The 27,579-nt window shown below is 47.7% G+C and overlaps 1 protein-coding gene across 8 annotated transcripts in view; it reads left to right on the forward strand.

Annotated features, from left to right (window-relative positions):
• The window catches only part of ZRANB2 (zinc finger RANBP2-type containing 2), an 84,563-nt gene that overhangs the window by 43,353 nt on the left and 13,631 nt on the right, over positions 1-27,579 (forward strand). For 6 of the 8 annotated variants that reach the window (XR_010981479.2, XM_068097665.2, XM_068097667.2 and 3 more), the window contains exons 5-6: positions 10,527-10,603; positions 10,729-10,854. Coding sequence is in view for 7 of the 8 variants with exons in the window: in XM_068097665.2 (XP_067953766.1) it covers positions 10,527-10,603; positions 10,729-10,854 (203 nt within the window). In the remaining variant the exon portion in view is untranslated. The remainder of the gene's footprint in view (positions 1-10,526; positions 10,604-10,728; positions 10,855-27,579) is intronic. The other 2 variants (XM_078771593.1, XM_068097664.2) reach the window with 1 other exon arrangement.

A 27,579-nucleotide genomic window follows, 5' to 3' on the forward strand; every position in this document is an offset into this window, starting at 1 on the left:
GGGGAGGGGAAATATAAATTGCGATATTGTTTGAACTGATGGTCCAATTGCTACAAATAACCACTCAAAATGTTGGAAATTTTATGTTCCACATAACTATATCTATTATTTGCCAATATGCTAATTAAGTAGGTCACTAGAGGTCAAAAGGTCACAAAATTCTACCCCTGTTTAAAATCTGGCCATCAGTCCAAAAAAATCACCACAGTTACCCTCCCAATGGGAATTTCTCAGTCAAAATGGGCTGAAATAGAAGTTAATAAGTGTCCAAGTCCATTTTATGCCTAAAAGTGTGGATTTTATTTGTATCTGAGCCATGGTACATAACGGAATTTGACACATCTTTGAAAACGGCCATTTTTAGCCTGAAAAACACGCAAAAATGGAAGATGCCAATGTGTTGGTGTTAATAAATAATCTTTCAAACAACATTTTTAATACAAATGTCAAATATGTGAAAATGTGCTCTTATTTAGTTTCGGGCTGTTAGGCATTTAAAAGTTACCTGTAGTCAAGGTCATTCACCATTGAACCTCAGTCAGGTATGCATTTTTTACGTCCATCTGACAGAATACCTCATGAAACATGGTAAGTCATCCCTTAACAACATATCAAAATATTGATACCTGCTAGAAATTCCTCTTTATGGATTTGGTAGGCCTATTTAAGCCTCAATTCCCAGCCTAATCCTACTGGTTCAAAGAGGCTGAAGAGTGTCCCGAAGAGCAAGAAATACAACTACATGTTTCTCCCCCAGAGAGATCAATAACTAATCAATACATTTATTCATTGTTTCCAAATGGATTAGTCCAATTTCCATCCAGCATATCGACTAACACTGAAACATCCCTTTCATCCTTCCTCATCCGTGGTGCGGTGAGATCAGGGTGGCAGAATGATCTGTCACTCCCCAGTGCATTCCTCAGTAAACCCAGAAATGAGCTCCTGTACTGTGCAATGAGGTAGTATCTGTGTATTGCACTTGGCTTGAGGCTGAAACCTTTCGCCCCTCCTGGGGTCTGGGTGTCCTTGTTTACGGTCTCCTCAATGGCCTGGTCACCAGGAATTCTTCTGAATGGATTGTCAGGTAAAATTTGAACGGAGAACCCACCATTCCTGAGGTGCTCCAGGGCATCTGGGTGCTCTGGGGAAAGGTTTGTCATCTCGGTGTCGTATGTACTCAGGTAGCGGGCATAGTTAAGCTTGTCGTATGCAAAGCTCCATGGTATCATGTCATGGATGGAGATCCCAATTGCCTTCTCTTGAAGCTCGGAGCATGTTCAACATGACGTCCACGATGTCCAAGTATGACATCCAAAATGATACTAGAGCCCCTCCATGCTTGCGCAGACTATCTTCGTATGCTTCAAAACGCTCAGCCAGTGATACGAATACCGGACTGCTAAGGGTCTCTGTGAAGGTCTCCTGGCATATGTCTAGGGAAAATGTGTTGACTAAACTTTGTAAGTCTGAGCTTTCATCTTCGCCCTGAAATTCTACGAACCCTTTCCAGGCAAGACGTTGCAGAGCTTCATACAACAATTTGTGGAACCTAACCGCACGGTTGTATTGTTTTCCCAAAAGTAACTTTTCTACTGACCCCTCAGCAATGACACCCGATTCAATGCAAAGGTCCCTCAACCCAGCATCTTGGAATCGTTTGCCAATGATGTTTAAGAGTGTGCACAAAGTGTGAAATGTACCCATCCTAGGAATGACTTCTGAGAATGTGTCCCTCTGCTTCCAAATGATTTCAGTGGCTTTGGCATACAGCGCTTGGTCAAACACAACGACAATGCTCCTGAGACCCAGTGATCTTCTGATCAGTTGAGGCTGGCACAACACCTCATGCACTGTAGAAAGCTCAGTGGCAGGGGCATTTATCGTGGGGAGATAACCAACTTCATCAGGGTTGACCTCTACTTCATCACGGACTTGTATGTTGAAGCCTGTCCAGCTGCACACAGGTTTGTTTGAAGCACAATGTGCACGAGTGAGCAACCAAAGTAGAGTCTTCTTGTTCACCTCTTGCTTCATTGTCTGGTCGTCGATTTCCACATAACCGCGAAGTGGGGGTCCAACACGCTTTCCAGCATTGTCGATGGGAAGTAGCCTTGGCTCCTCAATCCCTATGGTCCTGTCTTTTCGCTTCTCCTCATTCAGGGGATGCTGCATGAAGGGCAGTGGTCCGAATACCCTGGGCTGTGCAATGATACCATTTATTCTGTGGGACGTCCCTCCTCCACTCAGCGTCTTCTCCCGTCTATCAATGTTGTCATACGCCAATGTCACCTGAACATTGGGCTTGATACCTCTTGGTATGGCAACACTTCCCTCGTTCACGGACATCTTGTGAAGACAGAGAGCCGCGTCAATCTCTTCAAGCTTTGAGTAAGAAACACCATGACCACTTCGGTTCAGGAAACGAATGATCTCAACACAACCGGTTAGGGATTTGACAGCATAAGGCAACAGGATGTGTTTGGGAGGTTTTACCTTAGCAGAGGTTATGCCATAGACGAGGTCTTGCCCAATGGATCCAATAAGCCTTTGGATTCGGTCCGATACAGGAGCTGAGGAGTCAGATTTGCCTGCCATGAGCATTCTCAAGAATGTTTTCAAAGAGCATGGAATGAAGGCTGCTCCATCCTTCAACTCCTCTGGTACTGGAGGCCAGGGCATTTGAACATCATGCCGCTTGACATCATTTCTCAGGATAGTGGACACATTTATCATCATCATACTTACCTTGGAGGTGTTCTGCTTGGTAGATAGGAGTTCCTCTTTAAGCCTCTGGTTTTCTTTCACCAGCTGGGACAGTGAAAGGTTGTCAGGATAAACCGGTTAGCTCGATATGTATACTCTCCCCAAACGCCCCCTTGATCTTTCTATGGATGTGCTTTTTAGTGGACGTTTTAACCTCACCTAGGCCTACATCAGATTCTACAAACAAATCAAGCAGGTATTTGCATAACTCAGTCATTCTTATCACTTGAGGCTTCTCAACTATAACATCCCTAATGAACCTGAACAGACCACTATAACAATGTTCTTCAGTCTTAGCATACTCCTTGTCTGGGTCTGGGTGGAATGCCACCAGATCACTACACTTGTTTCAAAGTTGGTCTTGAAGCTTGTCTGTTTGGTATGCATACCATAGAAAGACCGGTGGTAGTGGCCCTCAGCTGCAACTAGGTCTCGGGACGTAATCGCCATCATTCTTGGATCACTTTGGTCCACTGCTGCCTGCCTAACCGTCTGATCTGAACGTCGATCGACGCATTGGACCAAGGGGTCTCTTGTTTTGCTGCTTGTGAGATACTTGCTGCTTTTCAGGCAGATGATGCAGACTGGTTCATACACGCGTGATGATGACGAGGTTAGACCTGCTGATGACTTTCTCCGGTTCAGTTCTTTCCGTCCCGGTGTTGTGGCATCTTTGGACACCTTTCTTAGCCAAAACTCAAGCAGACTCCACGAGACTCACTCAGTTTAAATCGAGATTTATTACTAATCTTGCAGAGAGTATTTACACGAAAATACAGTTATACTTTACAGACAAAAATATGACGCGTCATTCCATGGGAGAATTCTCTCTTCGCAGCCTCGGAGTGTCCTGTTATATACAAAACTCATTTCTTCTGATCTACAATGGTCGGAATTCTGGGGTCACTTAGAGCCAGCCTTTCTGGCGCCAACTCCATATGTTTATCATTACGGAGGACACAAAAGCTGATGAGATACCTTCCCAAGTCCCACTAATTGAGGGATACATTCCAACTCCGCGTTCACATCCTTGGAGGTCACTGGGTCATTTCACAGATGGTTGACTGCTTGCTCCAGGTTCCCTGCACATTTACTTGCATGCTTTAAGAACAAAATTCACATTGAAGTACAATTTAACTACCTGCATAACTCGCCGACCCTAACGAATATAGAAATCTTCTATACCGGCTTCTCTGCGGATGCCGCTTTTTCAATAGCATCCAGGTCACGTTTCTTAACAAATTGATTCCTGCATCCCCTGTGATACAGGACTTGTGGGATCTCATAATCTCTGGTAGTGGCAGCAATCCTAAGAATGCCGGCCTGCTTCCGGATCTCAGCTGCTTTCAGAAGCCGTTCCCATGATGCCCGATCTTGGGGCGAATTCAGCTCGAGGTCTGTGTCCTCGGACTCAAAGATGCAGGAGGAATGGGTCAACTTGCGTGGCAGTAAGGGTACTTTGTCTAGATCTCCAGTGCCCTCCATTATTGCCTGAAAGTGAAAAAAAATGCTAATTAAATATCAGCATATTGACATCATCCATTTTGGATGCTTTTCGGGCTAAAAATGGCCGTTTTCAAAGATGTCAATTTCCGTTATGTACCATAGCTCAGATACAAATAAAATCCACACTTTTAGGCATAAAATGGACTTGGACACTTAATAACTTATATTTGAGCCCATTTTGGCTGAGAAATTCCCATTGGTAGGGTAACTGTGGTGATATTTTGGACGGATGGCCAGATTTTAAGCAGGGGTCAAATTTCGTGAGCTTTTGACCTCTAGTGACCTACCTAATTAGCATATTGGCAAATAATAGATATAGTTATGTAGAACATAAAATTTCCAACATTTTGAGTGGTTATTTGTAGCAATTGGACCATTAGTTCAAACGATATCGCAATTTATATTTCCCCTACCCCATAATTTCGGGTCCCGGATCAGGCCCAGTCCTCCATCTTTAAGAGGTGATTACTAGCACTAAGCTACCGTTCCAAGCTTTGCTTCAAAGTTTTTTTTCATCTATGGGTATATTGGGGTCTGGCCCATGGACTAATAGTTCCCTTAACTAAAGTAGGAACCTTAACCTGTAAGCAATTGACTGATTTCCCGACTGCACGGATCATCAGCTGGGCACCGTTCTTCCTCGAGGCTTCGATCCTTTCAGCCCAGAACCTCTCCAAACAGTGGATCCACAACCTCGGTCATGGATCCACATCAGTAGATTATCTACATCAGTCGATCCACAACCTCGGTCATGGATCCACATGGATAGATCCACAACCTCGGTTACGGATCCACATCAGGAGATTACCTACATCAGTATATCCACAACCTCGGTCATGGATCCACATCAGTAGATTACCTACATCAACAGATCCACAACCTCGGTTACGGATCCACATCAGGGGATTATCTACATCAGTAGAGCCATAACCTCGGTCATGGATCCACATGGATAGATCCAACAACATCAATAGATCCACAACCTCGGTTACGGATCCACATCAGGAGATTATCTACATCAAAAGATCCTCAACCTTGGTCACGGATCCACATCAGGAGGATATCACGCGAAAGCCATGAAAAAACACGAAACACACAGCAGCGAACGCAGGAGCAGGTCATGCTCCCGGCGCATAGAAGATTTTTTTTGCGTTTGTCCAGCTGATGTATGCATGGCTGGTGAAAGATTCGTTTTATAAATGTGTCAAGCTCGTGGCTGATGAAAAAATATATTTGCGCCCCCGAAAAACCACGAATTCGTGGGACACGCCCACGAATAGGAAAAAAAAAACGCGAATTCGCAGGACACTTTTCTGCGAATAGAGAAACAGGTCGCATTTTATCAACTGCGAATAGCGGTACACGCGAAGAGCGGAATGCACGAAGAGCGGAACCACGATGTCGGACCCTGCTATTTGCGGTTGATAAATTGTGACATGCTTCTCAATATCATGTATCACAATATCAAAAAGTCACAATATCATGTAGCCACGGTAACGGATATGGCAATATCATGCCATACATGATATTACGTTCAGTCACGAATATATCCGCCTCGTACTTTTTGATTGATGTACCCCAAAACAAAACAGATGTACCCCTCGTACCCCAAAACAGTTTGGACTTCAGATACTGATTGTAGAATTACTGTCATACAAATATTCCTTCATTATGTTGGCAAGGTCGGTAACGGTTAATTGTTCTTTATCGTTGGCCTCAAAGTAAGCGCACATCCTGTGAAATGCTTGTTTTTGTTCCGTGTCCTTTGGTCATCCAACTTTCTGTCGCTTACTGTCACTAGGCCCTTCCCTGCGAGTGCGAAAATGTACATCACATGAATGATGGTACAAACAGTCTGCAGCGTGCAACTCTCCGCTGAAGTATTCAATTCGTCCCTGGACAGTAGTGGCCCAGTCATCACTTCGTGTTTTACAGTGTGACAGTATCTTGTCCACAAAGTTATATGATCTAACACAGCTATAGGCATCATAATCAACACTAATTTTGCTCGTCGCAACATTGTTCCCACAGAATAAGCAGTCTGTTGCACTATCGTACGGTCCACTCAAGAGGCGTGCACTTCTCTTTTCGGATGTGGTTTGATCTAACTTGGCTTTCTTATGTTTCTCAATGTTCCTTTTGTTTACGTAAATCATACGGCAAGACCTGTGCACTCCAGTTCCAGCTGCTACAATGATGTCATCTCCTCTTTCGACACTTGCCTTGTTTATGCCATCAACTCCTTTCTTACCAATGTCAACTATGTCTACACTTTGTAACTTCTTCTGGCACAAGGGACAGTTGGATTCTTGCTCCGCACTCATTTTCACGACCTGACACAAAAAAGAGGAAGTTTTAGCATCAATGACATCACATGGGATAGTTTTGTTAGCATCAGGAATTATAACTTTACTGAAATAATGATACGTAGAGATAATTTTTACACTTAACCATTTGTCACGAATTATTTTTACAATGAAATTATGATTCTGTTTTTTCAATTACTTTATTTATTTGGGATGTATTTAGCTCACTGAAAGTCATATTACTCCCCAAAAAATTAACCTCAAAGGTTAAAGTGCTTGAAAAGTGTTCAATTCACCAGGTTATGAGTAGATATCAGACATGTTCCAACATTGGCTGCCATCTTTTTCTAACCTCATATCTAGACCCTTTCTGGTAGTCCATTTTTTGGTAACTTTTAATATGTTGTTCTGTAGACCTAATAGAAAAGAAAAATACCATAAAACGTTTTCTTGCAATTTTTTTGGGGTACGCGGCAATTTTTCCATATTTTGACTCTACAATAAAGTTTATATTTATTATGTATGTGTGCACGTGCAATGCACCTTGCAGCGTGTGAGCGGGCCCCACCAGTGTCCTTGTACTTCTCACCAATCCTCCTTCTGACATACCGCCTTCTATTCCAAAAATTTCAAACTTTGACTCGTCCTTTGACTCGTCACTCAAAGTACCTTTCCGCACTGATTATCATCCGGAATCTGATTTTTATTGTGCGCACTTCAGTCTCAGCTTTATGTTTGTGCAGAAAGGGCTTTTTGACATCAACTCCCCCATGGAGTCCACTTGTGATAAAAAGACCTTCTGACCGTATATTAGACCACTTGGACCCCTGATTTCTGTGCCCATTCTTGCCTGTTCAGCACTTTATTTTTTGTATATATTTTTCTCAAGGAACTTCTCTTTAAGTATAGCTCTTCTGTAATGCTGTTTCTTTGGCCTTCCACTTCGTTCTCTATCTTTAACATATCCAGTCTCATTATGCTTCTTATTGTTGCTTCAATGCCACAGCTGGAAATACTTGTTTTGTGGAATTTTTCTTTCTGGAAATTGCCTTCTTGGTGTGTAAATCTTTTATTTGGTGTAAATTTGGTGTATTCTTTTGGTGTAAATCTTATTATTATTATTCTTGGTGTAAATGTATTATTTTGGTGTAAATCTTATTATTATTATTCTTGGTGTAAATGTATTATTTTGGTGTAAATCTTATTATTATTATTCTTGGTGTAAATGTATTATTTTGGTGTAAATTCACTTTGTGGTCACTTTGTGGTCTTTCACTCACTCGCCGCGGGCGGGTGGGTGGTCTTTCTGTCTTCTGCCGGCTCCTCTCCGGCCTTGCTCCCCCAGCTCTCTCTGTGCTCTGTCCCCCAAATATTCCTACAGGTCGCACAAGATCTGCCAGCAACCCTCTGATGGTTAAACTGCCGAAGTCTCGGCTCTCTGCTCACCTTCACTCTTTCATCCCTCTTTTCTCCCGCCTCTGGAGCAAGCTCCCACACTCCCTTCGGTCCCACTCCTCCCTCCAGGTCTTTAGAACGGCTGTCCACCACCATCTCTTGTCTTCCCCCATCCAAAACCTTGATCTTTTCTACCCCCACTAATTCACCCCATATCCACCTTGTTTGAAATTCCAACTTCTTTCCTGGAAGTCCTGGCAGTGGCCATATGTTGTATACCTCTCCCACCCCCCCCTTCCCATGCCTCCCCCCCCAAAGCCCTCTCCCTCCCACAGATCTCTCGATGTCTCCATGTCTCTCGGTCCCTGCTCTCAAATGTTGTGTTTGTGTCCTTCCCCCTCTCTCCCCATCTTGTCTACCGCTCCCGATGTTATTTGTTTGATGTGTCGGTTTGTCTTTCTGTGTGATTAATGTTCGCTCTTTCACGAGCCTCGATCTTGTATGCAAAACAAAAACAAAAAAAATTTTTTTATTATTATTCTTGGTGTAAATGTATTATTTTGGTGTAATCTTATTCTTATTATTCTTGGTGTAAATGTATTATTTTGGTGTAAATATTATTATTATTCTTGGTGTAAATGTATTTTGGTGTAAATCTTATTATTATTATTCTTGGTGTAGATGTATTATTTTGGTGTAATTCTTATTCTTGGTGTGAATCTATTATTTTGGTGTAAATCTTATTATTGTTCTTGGTGTAAATGTATTATTTTGGTGTAAATCCTATTATTCTTGGAGTAAATGTATCATTTTGGTGTAAATCTTATTATTATTATTATATAATAATCACTCACTCACCGCAGGCAGGTAGGTGGTCTTTCTGTCTTCTACCGACTCCTCTCCGGCCTTGCTCCCCCAGCTCTCTCTGTGCTCTGTCCCCCAAATATTCCTACAGGTCGCACAAGATCTGCCAGCAACCCTCTGATGGTTAAACTGCCGAAATCTCGGCTCTCTGCTCACCTCCACTCTTTCATTCCTCTTTTCTCCCGCCTCTGGAACAAACTCCCACACTCCCTTCAATCCCACTCCTCCCTCCAGGTCTTTAAAACAGCTGTTCACCACCATCTCTTATCTTCCCCCATCCAAAACCTTGGTCTTTTCTACCCCCACTAATTCACCCCAGATCCACCTTGCTTGAAATTCCAACTTCTTTCCTGGAAGTCCTGGCAGTGTCCATATGTTTTATACCTCTCCCACCCACCCCTCTTCCCATGCCTCCCCCCCAAAGCCCTCTCCCTCCCACAGATCTCTCGATGTCTCCATGTCTCTCGGTCCCTGCTCTCAAATGTTGTGTTTGTGCCCTTCCCCCTCTCTCCCCATCTTGTCTACCACTCCCGATGTTATTTGTTTTATGTGTCTGTTTGTCTTTCTGTGTGATTAATGTTCGCTCTTTCACGAGCCTTAGAGCCGAGATTATTCTTGGTGTAAATGTATTATTTTGGTGTAAATCTTATTATTATTATTATTATTATTAAATGTATTATTTTGTTGTAAATCTTATTATTATTATTATTACTCGGGCATGCCCGTACTATATATATATCTAAAATTATATCCCCCCCCTCTATTTACATGAAATGGTTTGGTCCAAAGCTAACGGCTTGCGAGTGGTGACAATCCCCCCCCTCTATTTACATGAAATGGTTTGGTCCAAAGCGAACGGCTTCCGGAGTTTGGTAAAGAAATCGCCATCGCGTGCACAAACGCGCAGGAAAGCGAATGAATCGCAAATTCGTTTTTATTAGTTTTATTATTAGTTTTAAAACATAGTTTAACGCCAACATAGTTTGCAAACGTGAAATAAATGAATACGCTCTCAAATGTGCCATCCGAGGCAGAGTGTGTCCTCCACGTTCGGCACACGCGATCGTTCGCTGCTCTCTGATTGGTTGAATCGTTTTTTGGACATAGCTCGGTAAGTAATTGTCCGATTAATATGAAACCTTGAAAAGGCACATCCTCGGGTCCCCAGCAATATACCTGGCAAGTTAAAAGTATATCGGACCCGTGGTTGTCGAGAAACAGCGGTCACAGACAAACAGACGTACAGACGTACAGAGATTACTGGAATTATAGATAGATTATTATTGATGTAAATGTGTTAGTCGAGTTTCATATATTGGGCATAGTGTGGGTTTATGTTACCTGCAATAGAGAAATTACCAATTTGTGGAAAAAATGTGCTGGTCTCAGATTTTAAAGATCATTCAACACGGAATAGAAGAATTAATTAACGGACAAATGCCCATTGATCAAGCAGATGAAGAGGTAGTGGGGATGAATTCCGAACAGGTAGGTGTGGGTAAACTGATTGAAATAATCCTGACATTCTTTCTTTAAATCGAAACATTGCATCGATTTAGTCATATGATGACGTCACTGTTTAAGTCAAAATTCACAAGTTCAGGATGTTAGTGCTCTGTATGTTGGTCGCTTAACTGAAACCCAAGCAGTCTTTGTTACGTTTAATTTTTACCTGTTGCTCTCTTCTAGGATACGGAGGGGGGTTTAATGAGAGGGAGGATGTGGAATACATCGAAAGAGATGAGTCAGATGGAGAGTACGATGAGGTATCCATTGTTACATATCTCTTCCCTTCAACGTCACCTGGCTTGATTTGTTGATTCATTGTTCACCTTGCTGCCAACTTCCTTGTCTTGCATCTTCCTGTCTTTATCTTCTAATTGGATCACAGTTTGGGAGGAAAAAAAAGAAATTCAGGGGGCAAGGTCCACCTGTTGCTTCCATTTTGGTGACCGAAGGCAAAAAAGAAGAGGACGAGGAAGAAGAACAAAATGACTTATCGAAGTACAAGCTTGAGGTGATGCATTAGCTGCTGGATTACTATGCATGACAGTTGTTGAGATGTGGATGGCGTTTCCTTATACAAGGGGTTTTCATTGGCGATTACATCCGCCGATAGTTCCGTTACAAGGACGAACCGTGGAGTTTTAGTTTGAGAAAGTGATTTTTAAAAACTTTTTAAAAGCAAATTCTAAATGCAATTTTTTTGTTTTCCGCCCCTGTGACAGCATCAAATGTTAATGATTGTGCTGTTTGTCGGCGTGTGTGTGTTTGTGTGTGGAGGGGCCATGTGTTAGGATGCGGAGGGGCCGTGGGTTTGGACATGGAGGGGCCATGGGTTAGGATGCGGAGGGGCCGTGGGTTAGGACGCGGAGGGGCTGTGGGTTAGGACGCGGAGGGGCCGTGGGTTAGGACGCGGAGGGGCCGTGGGTTAGGACGCGGAGGGGCCGTGGGTTAGGACGCGGAGGGGCCGTGGGTTAGGACGCGGAGGGGCCGTGGGTTAGGACACGGAGGGGCCGTGGGTTAGGACACGGAGGGGCCGTGGGTTAGGACACGGAGGGGCCGTGGGTTAGGACACGGAGGGGCCGTGGGTTAGGACACGGAGGGGCCGTGGGTTAGGACACAGAGGAGCCGTGGGTTAGGACGCGGAGGGGCCGTGGGTTAGGACGCGGAGCGGCCGTGGGTTAGGACGCGGAGGGGCCGTGGGTTAGGAGACGGAGGGGCCGTGGGTTAGGACGCGGATGGGCCGTGGGTTAGGACGCGGAGGGGCCGTGGGTTAGGACGCGGAGGGGCCGTGGGTTAGGAGACGGAGGGGCCGTGGGTTAGGAGACGGAGGGGCCGTGGGTTAGGAGACAGAGGGGCCGTGGGTTAGGAGACGGAGGGGCCGTGGGTTAGGAGACGGAGGGGCCGTGGGTTAGGAGACGGAGGGGCCGTGGGTTAGGAGACTGAGGGGCCATGGGTTAGGAGACGGAGGGGCCGTGGGTTAGTAGACGGAGGGGCCGTGGGTTAGGAGACGGAGGGGCCGTGGGTTAGGAGACGGAGGGGCCGTGGGTTAGGAGGTGGAGGGGGGGGCGTGGGTTAGGACGCGGGGGGGCCGTGGGTTCGGTCGCGGAGGGGCCGTGGGTAGATAGAAGATATATTTATCTGCTTTTCTGAATACTTGCCTATTCATGCAATGAATACAAAGAAGCTTTTGGGTAAATAAATAAATCACTTCTACTGTGAAGAAAAGACACTTTTTGTAGTGACAAAATGTAGTGACATTTTAACTTGGATACAGAGGTCCCGGATACAGAGGCTTGGATCGTGGTCGATCGCTGAATTAACGCCAGGGGGGTTGACTCAGCCTGTCATCCTTCCGAGGTCGGCAAATTGAGTACCAGCTTGCTGGGATGAATGATCACGGTGTGTACCCCGATTTAGAATAGGTACACTGTCCCTGCGCATCGTAAGAGCGTGACCAAGGGTTGGCATCAGGAAGGGCATCCGGCCATAAAAACATTGCATCAAACAGGAAACCATGATTGTCATGGGGCCCGCAAGGCTAACCCCCGCTCTAGCGGGGAAAATGGCCTTAAAACGATCATTCATTCATTCATTCATTCATACAGAGGTGTCCGTGAACAATAAGTTCAGCAATTATCAAAATGTATCTTAATAATAACCCCCTTTTGATGAATCTTTCACATTGCTCATTAAAACTTTAAGATAAAAAATTTCACATTGATTCACGTCCTCACTTCAGGGACTTTTCCCAGATTTTTTTTTCACGGTTTTGTTTAAATATTATTTAAGTATGATTAAAGTTTCCCCTGCAATGTTTTATTCAGTGGTTTATTACAACATGTTGTTTTTATTTTTATTTAAAAGGCTTTTTTCAATTTCCTCTTCAATTCATTCCATTTCAAAAAAAAATTCAATCTTTTACAGTTCTTCCTTTATACATTCTCTAAATTCACCTTCATTCCACCCCTCCTCTATCATTTTTCAACGGATCTCTGACTTGAAAATTACAATAAACCCAGTTTGTAATAAATGTTCGTTTTTCATTAATCATCCACTTTCTAAACTCCCCCCTCACACCTCCCCTCCGAAACTCCCTCTTTCCCCCTCCCCTACTAAACTGCCCCTCACCCCTCCCCTCCAAAACTCCCCCCTCACTCCTCCCCTTCAATTCTCCCTCCTCGCTCCTCCCCTCTGAAACTCCCGCCTCGCCCCTCCTCTCCAAATCTTCCCCCTTGCCACTCCCCTTCTAATCTCCCCCCTCCCCTTCTAATCTCCCCCCTCCCCTTCAAATCTCCCCCCTCACCCCTCCCCTTCAAAACTCCCCCCTCACCCCTCCCCTTCAAAACTTCCCCACCCCTCCCCTTCCAATCTCCCCCCAAACCATCTTTCTCCAATTCTCCCCCATTCCCCGTCCACCTCAAAGCTGCCTCTTCCCCACTTCCTCTCCCTTCCATCTCATACCTCCACCTCCCCCAACCTTCTACTTTTCTCTGCCCCCCCCCCTCAAACAACACCTCACTGTGCCTCATCCCATCACCATCAAACCTTTTGTCCTCCTCATCCTTCCCTTTCTCCTAACTCTTCTGGTATCTCCGACACACTGTCAACAGCTCTCCCTACCTCCCCCTCTCACCCCTCATCTTACCCTACCCCTTCCCTCCCCTGTCATGTACGCGATGCTCCCCCCGCCCTCTTCCTTAAATGAATGGACCTCAAACATCCAGGGCCTTCGCTCAAACATCATGATCTCTCCAGGCAGGTTGCTTCTGACAATCCAGACTTGATCTGCTTAACAGAATCTTTCCTCCTTCAAGATGTCTGATTCCTTAATATCTCTTCCTCGTTACTCCCTCCTCCGGTATGATAGACCTGAGCTTCGTCCTGGAGGTGGGGTTGCTATCTTTATCAAAAACTCTCTTCCTCACTCTCCCTGCACTGCCCTGTCTCCACCCCACCCCTAGGAGTACCTCTTGCTATGGCTTCCTCTCCGCTCCCACCTTTTGTTCAGATGTATTCTGTACCGTCCTCCCAACAGTGATGACTCCATCTGCATCTCGCTGTCTGACAGCATGCACCAACCTCTATCGACTAATCCCAACTCTCCCTTCCTCATGTGTGGTGATTTCAACTGTCATCATGCAAGCTGGCTGGGTGTGGGTACCTCTCACCAGCCATGGCATCTCAGCAAAGGACTTCTGTGACTCACTGGGACTGACACAATCTGTGAATTTCCCGACCCGGATCTCAGTCAACGGAGCATCTTCTCTTCTAGACTTGGTTATGACAAACTTCCCTGCAAATGTCTGCTGCTCTTCTTCTGCTCCAATCGGTTCTTCTGATCATTTCCTCGTTGAAGTGGACATCTTTCTGGCCATTCTGAGAGAGCCTCCTCAGTGTCGATGAGTCGGGCATTTCACTCAAGCCGGCGGGCACGGGCTGCAAGCAGCCATCAATTATCTGGACTGGTCTCCCATCTCTATTGCCTCTGACATCAACTCTTTCTGGAAATTCTTCCAAAGTAAACTGCTCTCTCTCATGCACAGATTTATCCCATTTCAACTTCAGTTGTCATACCCTTCCTCCCATCCATGGTACACTGAAGCTTGTGGTGAGGCAGTTGCCCTGAAACAACTTGCCTTTACCTCCTAGAAGGCAAATCCAATGGAAGACAATCTCAGTTCCTTTCACTAAACTCGGAACAAGTGTGTGTCTACCCTCAGGAGAGCCAGGAAACAATATCTCTCTACTCTCAAAACTGAACTCTCAAACCTGTCTCCCTCTTCCAAATCCTGGTGGCATCTGGTCAAATCTGTTTCTGGTGCTTGGTCCCCCTCCATCCCCTCCCTTACCTCAAACGGTGACACAGCTGACTCCGCATGTGACAAAGCCGAATGCCTCAACTCTGTGTTTGCCTCAAAATCTTGCGTCCCAAACCCATCCCTCTCTGTACCCACCGTACCCAGTTGCTCCTGGGCTCTGTGTCCTTCTCTCCTGACAAGGTGGAGAAGTCTCTGTCAATCCTCGACTGATTCTGCAACTGGACCAGACGGCATCATCCCACGGGTCCTAAAATCCTGCTCTGTCGCTCTTTCACACCCTCTCTCTATTCTCTTCACCCTCTCTTTTCCTCAAGGTCATCTGCCATCAGCTTAGAAATCAGCCAACATAACCGCTTTGAACAAAAAAGATGCAAAAACAGATCTTTGCAACTACAGACTAATCAGCTTGCTCCCAATTATCAGGAAAGTCATGGAATCGATCATCGCTTCTGACATCAACTCCTTCCTCTTCTCCAATGGATTGATCTCGGATCATCAATTTGGATTCAGAGCAGGTCATTCTACTCTGGACATGCTGCTTCTGCTGTTTCAACAATGGATGGAGGTTCTCAATGTCAAACAGGAAATCAGAGCTGTTTCACTTGACATATCACGTGCCTCTGATACCGTCTGGCACCCCGCTCTCTTGTGGTATCCATGGAAACCTCCACGCTTGGCTTGCGGACTTCCTCACCGGTCGCAGTCAACGTGTGGCCCTGAATATAATACTATCATCTCCTCTTCCTGTTCAGGCTGGAGTTCCTCAAGGCAGTGTTCTGGGCTCTGTGCTTTTTCTGGTCTTCATTAATGATCTCTCTGGCTCTCTGGAAAATCCTCTATCTCTTTGCTGATGACTCCACTCTCTGCCGCTTCATATCTCAACCCTCAGATCGGCAGGTATCAGCCTCCTCACTCTCTGCACACCTGGACAATATCACAAACTGGTCAAACAAGTGGAACATGTCTTTCAATCCTGACAAATCTCACACTCTCACTTTGTCTCTCTGAAAAGACCGTCTGGACAACCCTCCCATATACTTTCTCAACAATCCTCTTGAAGAAGTTCTGTCACTCAAGCTTTTGGGTCTCACTTTCTGCCATGATCTTTCCTGGGAAAAACACATTTCCAAGCTGGCCTCCAAAGCCAGTCGCCCACTGGGCATCCTCCATCATGCGAAGTCGTTTCTGGGCACACCTGAGCTCCTCACCACATACAAAGCTTCCATCCACAGCTCAACGGAATACTGCTCTACCCTCTGGGCTGGTGCTCCTGCTTCACACCGAGCTCGGCTTCACGCGGTTGAAACCAAACCTTTCAGAATCATTCGAATCTCCCGCGATGAAGCTGATTCTGAGAGCCTTTCACTCTCTCACCACAGGCAGGTAGGTGGTCTTTCTGTCTTGCACCGGCTCCTCTCCGGCCTTGCTCCCCCTGCTCTGTCTGTGCTCTGTCCCCCAAATATTCCGGCAGGTCGCACAATATCTGCCAGCAATCCTCTCCTGGTGAAACTGCCAAAATCAAGACTCTCTATTCACCTTCACTCTTTCATTCCTCTTTTCTCCCACCTCTGGAATAAACTCCCCCACTCCCTTCAATCCCACTACTCCCTCCAGGTCTTTAAAACAGCTGTTCACCACCATCTCTTGTCTTCCCCCTTTCAAAACCTTTCCCCCTTCCCTCCCCCGTTAAAACACCACAAATCCGCCTCTTTCAATCCCCAACTTCTTTCCTGAAATTCCTAATCGTGTTCATTTGTTTTATACAGTGTACCCTTCCCTCCTTGCACAGCCCTCCCCCTTCCACAGATCTACCGATGTCCTTGTTCTCTACTGTTGTTGTGCTTCCCTCTCTCCCCCTCTTGTCTCCCGCTCCCTTCCTTGTATGTTTTATGTGTGTGTGCTTGTTTTCATGTTCAATGTGTTTGCTCTTAACACGAGCCTCGATTCTGTATATGGGGAAAAAAACAATCGCTTTGAATTGCACTTTCCGTAAAGTTTGTTCCCAAAGATTCTCATCTTCCTGTGATAATATTGTTGCGGTTTTGAGTTTTGGTCACAGTTTGTCTTATAAAGGTTAAATTTCCCCCTCATAGTTAGTCACACAAACAACATGTAGCCTCGTGATAGTGTAGTTATCTCTTAGTATTTGTGAGCATAGTCCTTTTCCCATGTTATTTCTGCGTTGAGTAGAGTAAGGAGAATAGGTCCTACTCCTATTTCCATTGCCTTATCCCGCCTCCCTAGCCTCATGCCTCTTTGTGCTGCCTTTGGTTCTTTTGGCGCGAATTAACACGAGGCAGGCCTAGGAGGGTCGGTGTGGGACCGAATGAGGGCGGCAGAGGAGCTGACGGTAAGCGCGAACCGCCAATCAGGGCTCAGAGGGTGTGGCGGCAGCACTACGTCACAGGGCGTGGTTGGAAGGTTCGAGAATGTTTGGGGCGTATCAATATAAGCCGTTGCGCAAAGCCACCAAGAGAGAGTCCCAGAGCGCGCACGGTGAGCAGTGGAGTTCGAGCAGCAATTGAGGTATGAGGACTGAGTTGGCATTGAGTGGAGAAAGACGCGCATGAACCAGGATACGCACGCGCTCATATGAAAGTGACGCTCGGTTGAGCTTGAAGCCGAGCCGCGTATAGTGCATTGAGTTACGCGAGTGATAACGCGCTGTGTAACCGCCAGCCGTGCTGAGAGAGGCGTACTTTTCCTTCCTACCTCATCGGCTGCCTTTTGTTCGGGAGACGCGCTACGAGGATCCTTCCACCGCCTGCGTGCCTTCTTCGCGGAACGTGCTGTGACCGTGGAGAGCCGGACGGGGCCGTTCCTGGACGACCACGTCGGCGCGTTTGGCCTGAACATCAACCTGCCTGCAATTCCCTGTGTGAGTGTGACGGGCCCGAGTCTGGGAGTTAAGAATTAGACTGTTTAAGTGCTGCTCTGTGTCTCTGCATCTACCGATCATTGTACATACGTGGAAATAATAATTAAACCTGTGTTCTTCCTTCCATTCGATCGTTCTTGTGATTTCTCATTGACTAAGCGTGGTACGAATAGAACCGCTCTAATCGGGGTCCAATAATTAACGGTGACTGCACGGACCACGTGGTACGCAATCCGCTCGGTGTACTCAAATTACCCGTGGCTCGTGCGAGGCTTGGTTCCCCGCTTCCGTGGCGGCGCAGGTATTTAGGTACGAGCGAGACTTGGTCCCGAAACCCTACCTTGCGTTTGCCCGGAAGAGGCGTTTCAAGTCTCTCGGTTCTGCCAAGCCCAGAAAGAACAAGGGGCTTAATCCCTCCTTGGTAAGGGTAAGAATGGCGGCGGAGAACCGTAACAATTGGAGTCCGGGAGTGGGATTTGGAACCCTAACAAAAAAATTTTGGACGAATTGGCCCCAAATTGCAAGCGGACCGAAATTTAGTTATTAAGATCAAATTTGTATTCGTACCATGGCTAGCCAAGACGGTCGAATGCCGGTGGGGGTAGAAAATGAAAAATTAATGACCCAGGACCCACAGGAAGGGTTGGTAGAAGAAGAGGAAATTGATGCAGGGCCGGCAGCAGGGGTAGAAAATGGCGGCGCCTCGCACGTGGTGGCGAGAGCCGAGCCCGCGGCACCAATGGATATGGGCATATTAATGGCGCAAATCAGAGCATGCTTTGAGGTGCAAAGTGACAAATCCGCCAGGGACATGGAAAAATTGGAAAACAAAATGGACACCCAAAGTGACAAATACACCCGGGAAATGAAAAAAATGGGGGAGGACATTGGGTGCAGGTTGAGCGAGGAGGTCGCATTGGGACACGACGAGGTGACGCGGTGTGAGGAACGCGTGGAGAGCGAAGTTGGGCAGAGCGTAGCTAAGTTGACCGAGGGTATAGAAATCGCGACACGGGGTGTAAAAGAGCCGACGGCCGCCGAATTGGACAGAAAAATTTTATGCGCGCCGGCGGTCGTCGAGGAAATAATTGAAATAAAAGAAATGATTGGGGCCGAAGAGACAGCAGAGACAGAAAATATAGCACCGAGGGAAGTAATGGGATGCACACAAAGTTCGTGTTTGCATCATGATGACGTGCTTGCTAACCCCAATAAAAGTTTGCAGGGGCTGCCGGAGAAGAAGGTCCCCAAGGTGAGTAGGAATAATGGTGGCAATGTGTTTGGCGCGAAAAGGGTTTTGGCGCGCTTGGGAAGGAAACGAAACCCGGGCGGTCATGGAAGGTCCATTGTGCGGTGTACGAGGGCGACTGGTGCGCGTGTAAGAGAAAAGTGTGCACCGGAGCGCGAATGTGAGCGAGAAAAGTGTATGACGGAATGTGTGCGGGAAGAGTGTGTTACAGAGAGTGTGCAAGAGTGCACACCCGTGGGTGTTACAGGATGTGCAACAGAAAAGTGTGTAACGGAGTTTGTGGAAGGTATGAGTGCGAGTACGGTGTGCGAGGGAGAATGCACACCAGAGGATGTGGAAGGAGAGTGTGTTGTAACAGAATGTATGGAGTGTATGGGGGTGCCTGGGTGTACGAGTGCGGAGTGGGTCGCGTGTGGTGAGAACGCGGCTCAAGCATCGACACCGACCGGGGTAGCGTTTAGCGCGACGGATAGCCGATGTGAGCCTTCGGTGAGTTGTGTGCGGCAGGGACCGGCGGGGATCGATGCTCCGGCCGTGTCACAAGGACCGACGTGCACGATTCGTGCCGGACCCCGCCCTGTATGGTTGGTGCCGCGCCGTGGCGGTAAAGGCGAACGGCGGGGTTCAAGGGGAGGTAGGAGAGTTCGGAGCCGCGCACCTTTGCGGGTGCGGTGCTCCGACCGTGGGCAGTTGGACCAACGTGCGTGGGACCGCGAGGCCCCACGCAGAGATGGAGCTCTGAATCTTGGCCCCTCCATGCCTCCTCCCCTGGATCGAAAATGCCGGACGGACCCAACCTTCAGGAGACAAACCAACCACATAGATCACTCGGCTTTTCGAAGCCGAGCTGTGACGATGTATTTCCGCACGAAGAGGCTCGAGTGTAGTGGACGAATGAGGATAGTGTACCCTACTTGGGGGAATGGTTGTTTAACCATTCCTCACATGATCAGGGCCCATGAGCATTAGATTAGGGGGATGGCAGTGCTAGGCACAGGGGGTGCCAGTGATGGTTTCCTCCATGGGGCACCGAAGCTAGCCGAGGGAGGGCTAGGATAATTGATAGGGATTTAGAACACTGTAGAGGACATGAGATTTAAGTAGTGACATTTGTACTGTAGTGGGGACGTAGAGAGATTAGATGGTTGATAATGACGAAGGGAGTGCATAGTGTAATGGAATGATGGGGAAGCACGAGTTTAAGGGGAAAAGCAGTTAGATAGATGATGCTGTATGTGTGAGGAATTGTGTAGTAGTGTTTGAGGGATTGTGTATTGAGACAAATGGAGTTGTGGTGAAGTGTATGGGAAAAGGTGTGTAAGCACCAAAGGTTTGCGAGAAAAGTGGTGTGCGAAATAAAAAGGTGTGTGTAAGCACAAACGGTGTGCGAGATAAAAGGTGTGCAAATTTGGTGTGTGAGATAAATGGTGTGCGAATAAATGGTTTTGAATGCTTGGTGTGGAATAAAGTGTGGAATGTATGGTGCGAAGGAGTGAATGGGGGGAGATGGAACCCATTCACGGACACCCGGGGTGGGTAGTTTAAAGTCAGGTAGAGGGCTCAGGTAAATTTGTATGGATATTGACACCTGTGGTGCAGGTAGTGGGAATGAAGTGCTTTGGAGGGTGCATGAGTCAGTGAAATGGCTGGGCGTGTGGTTTAATTGGTGCGTATGGTTATTGGGGCACTCCGCCACTGGTAGTTTGTCGGCCAGGTGAGGCCGCAGGTAGGCTCTGGGAGCCAGTTAGGGTAGTTGTGAGTTGTTGAGTGGGGCCCGAGGATCCAAAGGAAGGACCTGGGTTGCCCAATGCCAAGGTGAGCATCAAGGGGTAAAGTGCCAGGAGGGGCCTTCCCCAGTTTAGGTAGTGGCAGGAGCAGGTAAGCTCGGGTGGCGACTTTAGTGGCGGAGGTGCGCAGGTAGTTGGACCTGCTAGTGGAGCCACACGACCCAGCCCCGAAATTGTGCAAGGGCACAGTATGAAAATTTGTGGGAGTGAGACCCAAATTTCATGGGCACCGCAGAGTGGGCAATGAGAATTCGGTTTTTAGAACTACATAGTTTAAAGATGGCCAATTGGCAGGGCACGACCAACAAAACAAACAACATGCATTTTCAGGCCATTTTCCCTGCTAGAGCGGGGGTTAGCCTTGCGGTCCCAATGACGATCTTCTCCATCTTGCCCTATTTTCTGCATCTCTCCTTGTTGACCCCCTTGCCCGCATTTCTTCTTCCACCATCGACCCCGGGTAGTTTAAGAGTTAATGTCAGTTGGTGTCGTTAGGAATTGAGGAATTCCCTTCGCGCCATCCACAGCCATTCACCAAGGAGGACGAAGCTCCACACCAGGGCTTTGTGAACTGTTTGAGTGTAAGACACATCAGGACGTAATGGGACATTGTTTTTTTTTTTGTTTGTTTTTTTTTTTTTTGTATGCAAGATCGAGGCTCGTGAAAGAGCTAACATTAATCACACTTTTTGTCCCTAGCACACCATAATTAATCACACTGTTTGTTCCATTCCTTCCTTCCTGGGAGGGATTGGGAGATGAATTTCGATTAGAGGGGGATATGGGAGACGAGACGTAGAGACGAATTTGAATTTGTAAATACAAGGAAGGGCAAGGGTAGTGTAAGCTGACGTTGGGGGGTACGAACGGTTAGGGGCGAGCTCGCTCTGCTCGCTCTTCTCCGCCCCTCATGCTGCATTACCTTGTTTTGCTGTGTACCTTTGTGCCCTTTCTGCTTTGCTGGTCGTGCTTTGTCTCTCCCCTCCCCACCCCAGGACCATTTTGGAGGTGGAACTGTGCAGCACCATCCACCTGTGCAGCATGCCCTGCTGTACCTTGCTACAACTGTGCAGCCAAACAGCGCAGCATTTGCTGCCATATCCTTGTGTTGTGACTTTGCTGCACCTGTGCAGCTCTTTGCTGCCACAAACACTTTGCTGCACATTATACACATTATGGACTACAAGTTTTGTGGCCTTACACCTCTACTGTGCATCACCTTGCTGCAAACTCACCTTGCATCTTCAGACCACTTGTATTGAGTGGCACGAACGTCACGCAGTTAGACCACATAGGGTTGGCCCTGCTTGGCAATGAAATAAACGAATTATTTGTGTGTTTTTATTATGGTGTGCTAGGGACGAGAAGATTTGGAAGTTTATTTAGCCCTGAAGAGCAGGAATGGCCTGTATGCCGGTCCGGGGGCTTGCCGGTTTGATATATGCACACAGAAGATGCAAGAAGCAAGATGCAAGAAGCAAGCAGCAAATATGACTTTTGAATGTGTTTTTGTGTGCTTTGCTGTGCTTTCTCTCCCCTCCAATCTTCTTTCCAAAAAGGACAAGTCCTGGGTCATAGAACTGTAAATAAGAGTAGGTTTTGTGCTTGTATATAAAATGCTGCCCACCGGCTTTATGTTTAGTTTGACAAATTCCAGATTCGGTTAATTGTGGGCGTGATTCTGTTTGAGTAGCTACTCAACGCAATAGGTGGGACATATTTAGTGTTTTAAAACTGCCGCATACACTGGTTAGAGTAAATGTTAGGGGAAACCACATCTATATGTCACATGTAAAAGTTAATTCCCAGATCTTTCTCAAAACCGGTCGTTCCAATTTTTGTAGGTTCGACTCGGGGACGAGTCTGACGAGGGAGAGGGGTAGTGTTGCAGTTTTGAGTTTTGGTAACAGTTTGTATCATAAAGGTTAAATTTCCCCCTCATAGTTAGTCACACAAACAACATGTAGCCTCGCGATAGTTTAGTTATCTCTTAGTATTTGTGAGCATAGTCCTTTTCCCATGTTAGTTCTGCGTTGAGTAGAGTAAGGAGAATAGGTCCTACTCCTACTCCCATTGCCTTATCCCGCCTCCCTAGCCTCATGCCTCTTTGTGCTGCCTTTGGTTCTTTTGGCGCGAATGAACACGAGGCAGGCCGAGGAGGGTCGGGGCGGGACCGAATGAGGGCGGCAGAGGAGCTGACGGTAAGCGTGAGCCGCCAATCAGGGCTCAGAGGGTGTGGCGGCAGCACTACGTCACAGGGCGTGGTTGGAAGGTTCGAGAATGTTTGGGGCGTATCAATATAAGCCGTTGCGCAAAGCCACCAAGAGAGAGTCCCAGAGCGCGCACGGTGAGCAGTGGAGTTCGAGCAGCAATTGAGGTATGAGGACTGAGTTGGCATTGAGTGGAGAAAGACGCGCATGAACCAGGATACGCACGCGCTCATATGAAAGTGACGCTCGGTTGAGCTTGAAGCCGAGCCGCGTATAGTGCATTGAGTTACGCGAGTGATAACGCGCTGTGTAACCGCCAGCCGTGCTGAGAGAGGCGTACTTTTCCTTCCTACCTCATCGGCTGCCTTTTGTTCGGGAGACGCGCTACGAGGATCCTTCCACCGCCTGCGTGCCTTCTTCGCGGAACGTGCTGTGACCGTGGAGAGCCGGACGGGGCCGTTCCTGGACGACCACGTCGGCGCGTTTGGCCTGAACATCAACCTGCCTGCAATTCCCTGTGTGAGTGTGACGGGCCCGAGTCTGGGAGTTAAGAATTAGACTGTTTAAGTGCTGCTCTGTGTCTCTGCATCTACCGATCATTGTACATACGTGGAAATAATAATTAAACCTGTGTTCTTCCTTCCATTCGATCGTTCTTGTGATTTCTCATTGACTAAGCGTGGTACGAATAGAACCGCTCTAATCGGGGTCCAATAATTAACGGTGACTGCACGGACCACGTGGTACGCAATCCGCTCGGTGTACTCAAATTACCCGTGGCTCGTGCGAGGCTTGGTTCCCCGCTTCCGTGGCGGCGCAGGTATTTAGGTACGAGCGAGACTTGGTCCCGAAACCCTACCTTGCGTTTGCCCGGAAGAGGCGTTTCAAGTCTCTCGGTTCCGCCAAGCCCAGAAAGAACAAGGGGCTTAATCCCTCCTTGGTAAGGGTAAGAATGGCGGCGGAGAACCGTAACAATTGGAGTCCGGGAGTGGGATTTGGAACCCTAACAAAAATTTTTTGGACGAATTGGCCCCAAATTGCAAGCGGACCGAAATTTAGTTATTAAGATCAAATTTGTATTCGTACCATGGCTAGCCAAGACGGTCGAATGCCGGTAGGGGTAGAAAATGAAAAATTAATGACCCAGGACCCACAGGAAGGGTTGGTAGAAGAAGAGGAAATTGATGCAGGGCCGGCAGCAGGGGTAGAAAATGGCGGCGCCTCGCACGTGGTGGCGAGAGCCGAGCCCGCGGCACCAATGGATATGGGCATATTAATGGCGCAAATCAGAGCATGCTTTGAGGTGCAAAGTGACAAATCCGCCAGGGACATGGAAAAATTGGAAAACAAAATGGACACCCAAAGTGACAAATACACCCGGGAAATGAAAAAAATGGGGGAGGACATTGGGTGCAGGTTGAGCGAGGAGGTCGCATTGGGACACGACGAGGTGACGCGGTGTGAGGAACGCGTGGAGAGCGAAGTTGGGCAGAGCGTAGCTAAGTTGACCGAGGGTATAGAAATCGCGACACGGGGTGTAAAAGAGCCGACGGCCGCCGAATTGGACAGAAAAATTTTATGCGCGCCGGCGGTCGTCGAGGAAATAATTGAAATAAAAGAAATGATTGGGGCCGAAGAGACAGCAGAGACAGAAAATATAGCACCGAGGGAAGTAATGGGATGCACACAAAGTTCGTGTTTGCATCATGATGACGTGCTTGCTAACCCCAATAAAAGTTTGCAGGGGCTGCCGGAGAAGAAGGTCCCCAAGGTGAGTAGGAATAATGGTGGCAATGTGTTTGGCGCGAAAAGGGTTTTGGCGCGCTTGGGAAGGAAACGAAACCCGGGCGGTCATGGAAGGTCCATTGTGCGGTGTACGAGGGCGACTGGTGCGCGTGTAAGAGAAAAGTGTGCACCGGAGCGCGAATGTGAGCGAGAAAAGTGTATGACGGAATGTGTGCGGGAAGAGTGTGTTACAGAGAGTGTGCAAGAGTGCACACCCGTGGGTGTTACAGGATGTGCAACAGAAAAGTGTGTAACGGAGTTTGTGGAAGGTATGAGTGCGCCTAGGTGTGCGAGTACGGTGTGCGAGGGAGAATGCACACCAGAGGATGTGGAAGGAGAGTGTGTTGTAACAGAATGTATGGAGTGTATGGGGGTGCCTGGGTGTACGAGTGCGGAGTGGGTCGCGTGTGGTGAGAACGCGGCTCAAGCATCGACACCGACCGGGGTAGCGTTTAGCGCGACGGATAGCCGATGTGAGCCTTCGGTGAGTTGTGTGCGGCAGGGACCGGCGGGGATCGATGCTCCGGCCGTGTCACAAGGACCGACGTGCACGATTCGTGCCGGACCCCGCCCTGTATGGTTGGTGCCGCGCCGTGGCGGTAAAGGCGAACGGCGGGGTTCAAGGGGAGGTAGGAGAGTTCGGAGCCGCGCACCTTTGCGGGTGCGGTGCTCCGACCGTGGGCAGTTGGACCAACGTGCGTGGGACCGCGAGGCCCCACGCAGAGATGGAGCTCTGAATCTTGGCCCCTCCATGCCTCCTCCCCTGGATCGAAAATGCCGGACGGACCCAACCTTCAGGAGACAAACCAACCACATAGATCACTCGGCTTTTCGAAGCCGAGCTGTGACGATGTATTTCCGCACGAAGAGGCTCGAGTGTAGTGGACGAATGAGGATAGTGTACCCTACTTGGGGGAATGGTTGTTTAACCATTCCTCACATGATCAGGGCCCATGAGCATTAGATTAGGGGGATGGCAGTGCTAGGCACAGGGGGTGCCAGTGATGGTTTCCTCCATGGGGCACCGAAGCTAGCCGAGGGAGGGCTAGGATAATTGATAGGGATTTAGAACACTGTAGAGGACATGAGATTTAAGTAGTGACATTTGTACTGTAGTGGGGACGTAGAGAGATTAGATGGTTGATAATGACGAAGGGAGTGCATAGTGTAATGGAATGATGGGGAAGCACGAGTTTAAGGGGAAAAGCAGTTAGATAGATGATGCTGTATGTGTGAGGAATTGTGTAGTAGTGTTTGAGGGATTGTGTATTGAGACAAATGGAGTTGTGGTGAAGTGTATGGGAAAAGGTGTGTAAGCACCAAAGGTTTGCGAGAAAAGTGGTGTGCGAAATAAAAAGGTGTGTGTAAGCACAAACGGTGTGCGAGATAAAAGGTGTGCAAATTTGGTGTGTGAGATAAATGGTGTGCGAATAAATGGTTTTGAATGCTTGGTGTGGAATAAAGTGTGGAATGTATGGTGCGAAGGAGTGAATGGGGGGAGATGGAACCCATTCACGGACACCCGGGGTGGGTAGTTTAAAGTCAGGTAGAGGGCTCAGGTAAATTTGTATGGATATTGACACCTGTGGTGCAGGTAGTGGGAATGAAGTGCTTTGGAGGGTGCATGAGTCAGTGAAATGGCTGGGCGTGTGGTTTAATTGGTGCGTATGGTTATTGGGGCACTCCGCCACTGGTAGTTTGTCGGCCAGGTGAGGCCGCAGGTAGGCTCTGGGAGCCAGTTAGGGTAGTTGTGAGTTGTTGAGTGGGGCCCGAGGATCCAAAAGAAGGACCTGGGTTGCCCAATGCCAAGGTGAGCATCAAGGGGTAAAGTGCCAGGAGGGGCCTTCCCCAGTTTAGGTAGTGGCAGGAGCAGGTAAGCTCGGGTGGCGACTTTAGTGGCGGAGGTGCGCAGGTAGTTGGACCTGCTAGTGGAGCCACACGACCCAGCCCCGAAATTGTGCAAGGGCACAGTATGAAAATTTGTGGGAGTGAGACCCAAATTTCATGGGCACCGCAGAGTGGGCAATGAGAATTCGGTTTTTAGAACTACATAGTTTAAAGATGGCCAATTGGCAGGGCACGACCAACAAAACAAACAACATGCATTTTCAGGCCATTTTCCCTGCTAGAGCGGGGGTTAGCCTTGCGGTCCCAATGACGATCTTCTCCATCTTGCCCTATTTTCTGCATCTCTCCTTGTTGACCCCCTTGCCCGCATTTCTTCTTCCACCATCGACCCCGGGTAGTTTAAGAGTTAATGTCAGTTGGTGTCGTTAGGAATTGAGGAATTCCCTTCGCGCCATCCACAGCCATTCACCAAGGAGGACGAAGCTCCACACCAGGGCTTTGTGAACTGTTTGAGTGTAAGACACATCAGGACGTAATGGGACATTGTTTTTTTTTTTTTTGTTTTTTTTTTTTTTTGTATGCAAGATCGAGGCTCATGAAAGAGCTAACATTAATCACACTTTTTGTCCCTAGCACACCATAATTAATCACACTGTTTGTTCCATTCCTTCCTTCCTGGGAGGGATTGGGAGATGAATTTCGATTAGAGGGGGATATGGGAGACGAGACGTAGAGACGAATTTGAATTTGTAAATACAAGGAAGGGCAAGGGTAGTGTAAGCTGACGTTGGGGGGTACGAACGGTTAGGGGCGAGCTCGCTCTGCTCGCTCTTCTCCGCCCCTCATGCTGCATTACCTTGTTTTGCTGTGTACCTTTGTGCCCTTTCTGCTTTGCTGGTCGTGCTTTGTCTCTCCCCCCCCCACCCCAGGACCATTTTGGAGGTGGAACTGTGCAGCACCATCCACCTGTGCAGCATGCCCTGCTGTACCTTGCTACAACTGTGCAGCCAAACAGCGCAGCATTTGCTGCCATATCCTTGTGTTGTGACTTTGCTGCACCTGTGCAGCTCTTTGCTGCCACAAACACTTTGCTGCACATTATACACATTATGGACTACAAGTTTTGTGGCCTTACACCTCTACTGTGCATCACCTTGCTG

This window comes from Myxine glutinosa, chromosome 2 (genome assembly GCF_964187855.1).
Source record: "Myxine glutinosa chromosome 2, kmMyxGlut1.1, whole genome shotgun sequence".
Classification (NCBI taxonomy): Eukaryota; Metazoa; Chordata; class Myxini; order Myxiniformes; family Myxinidae; genus Myxine; species Myxine glutinosa.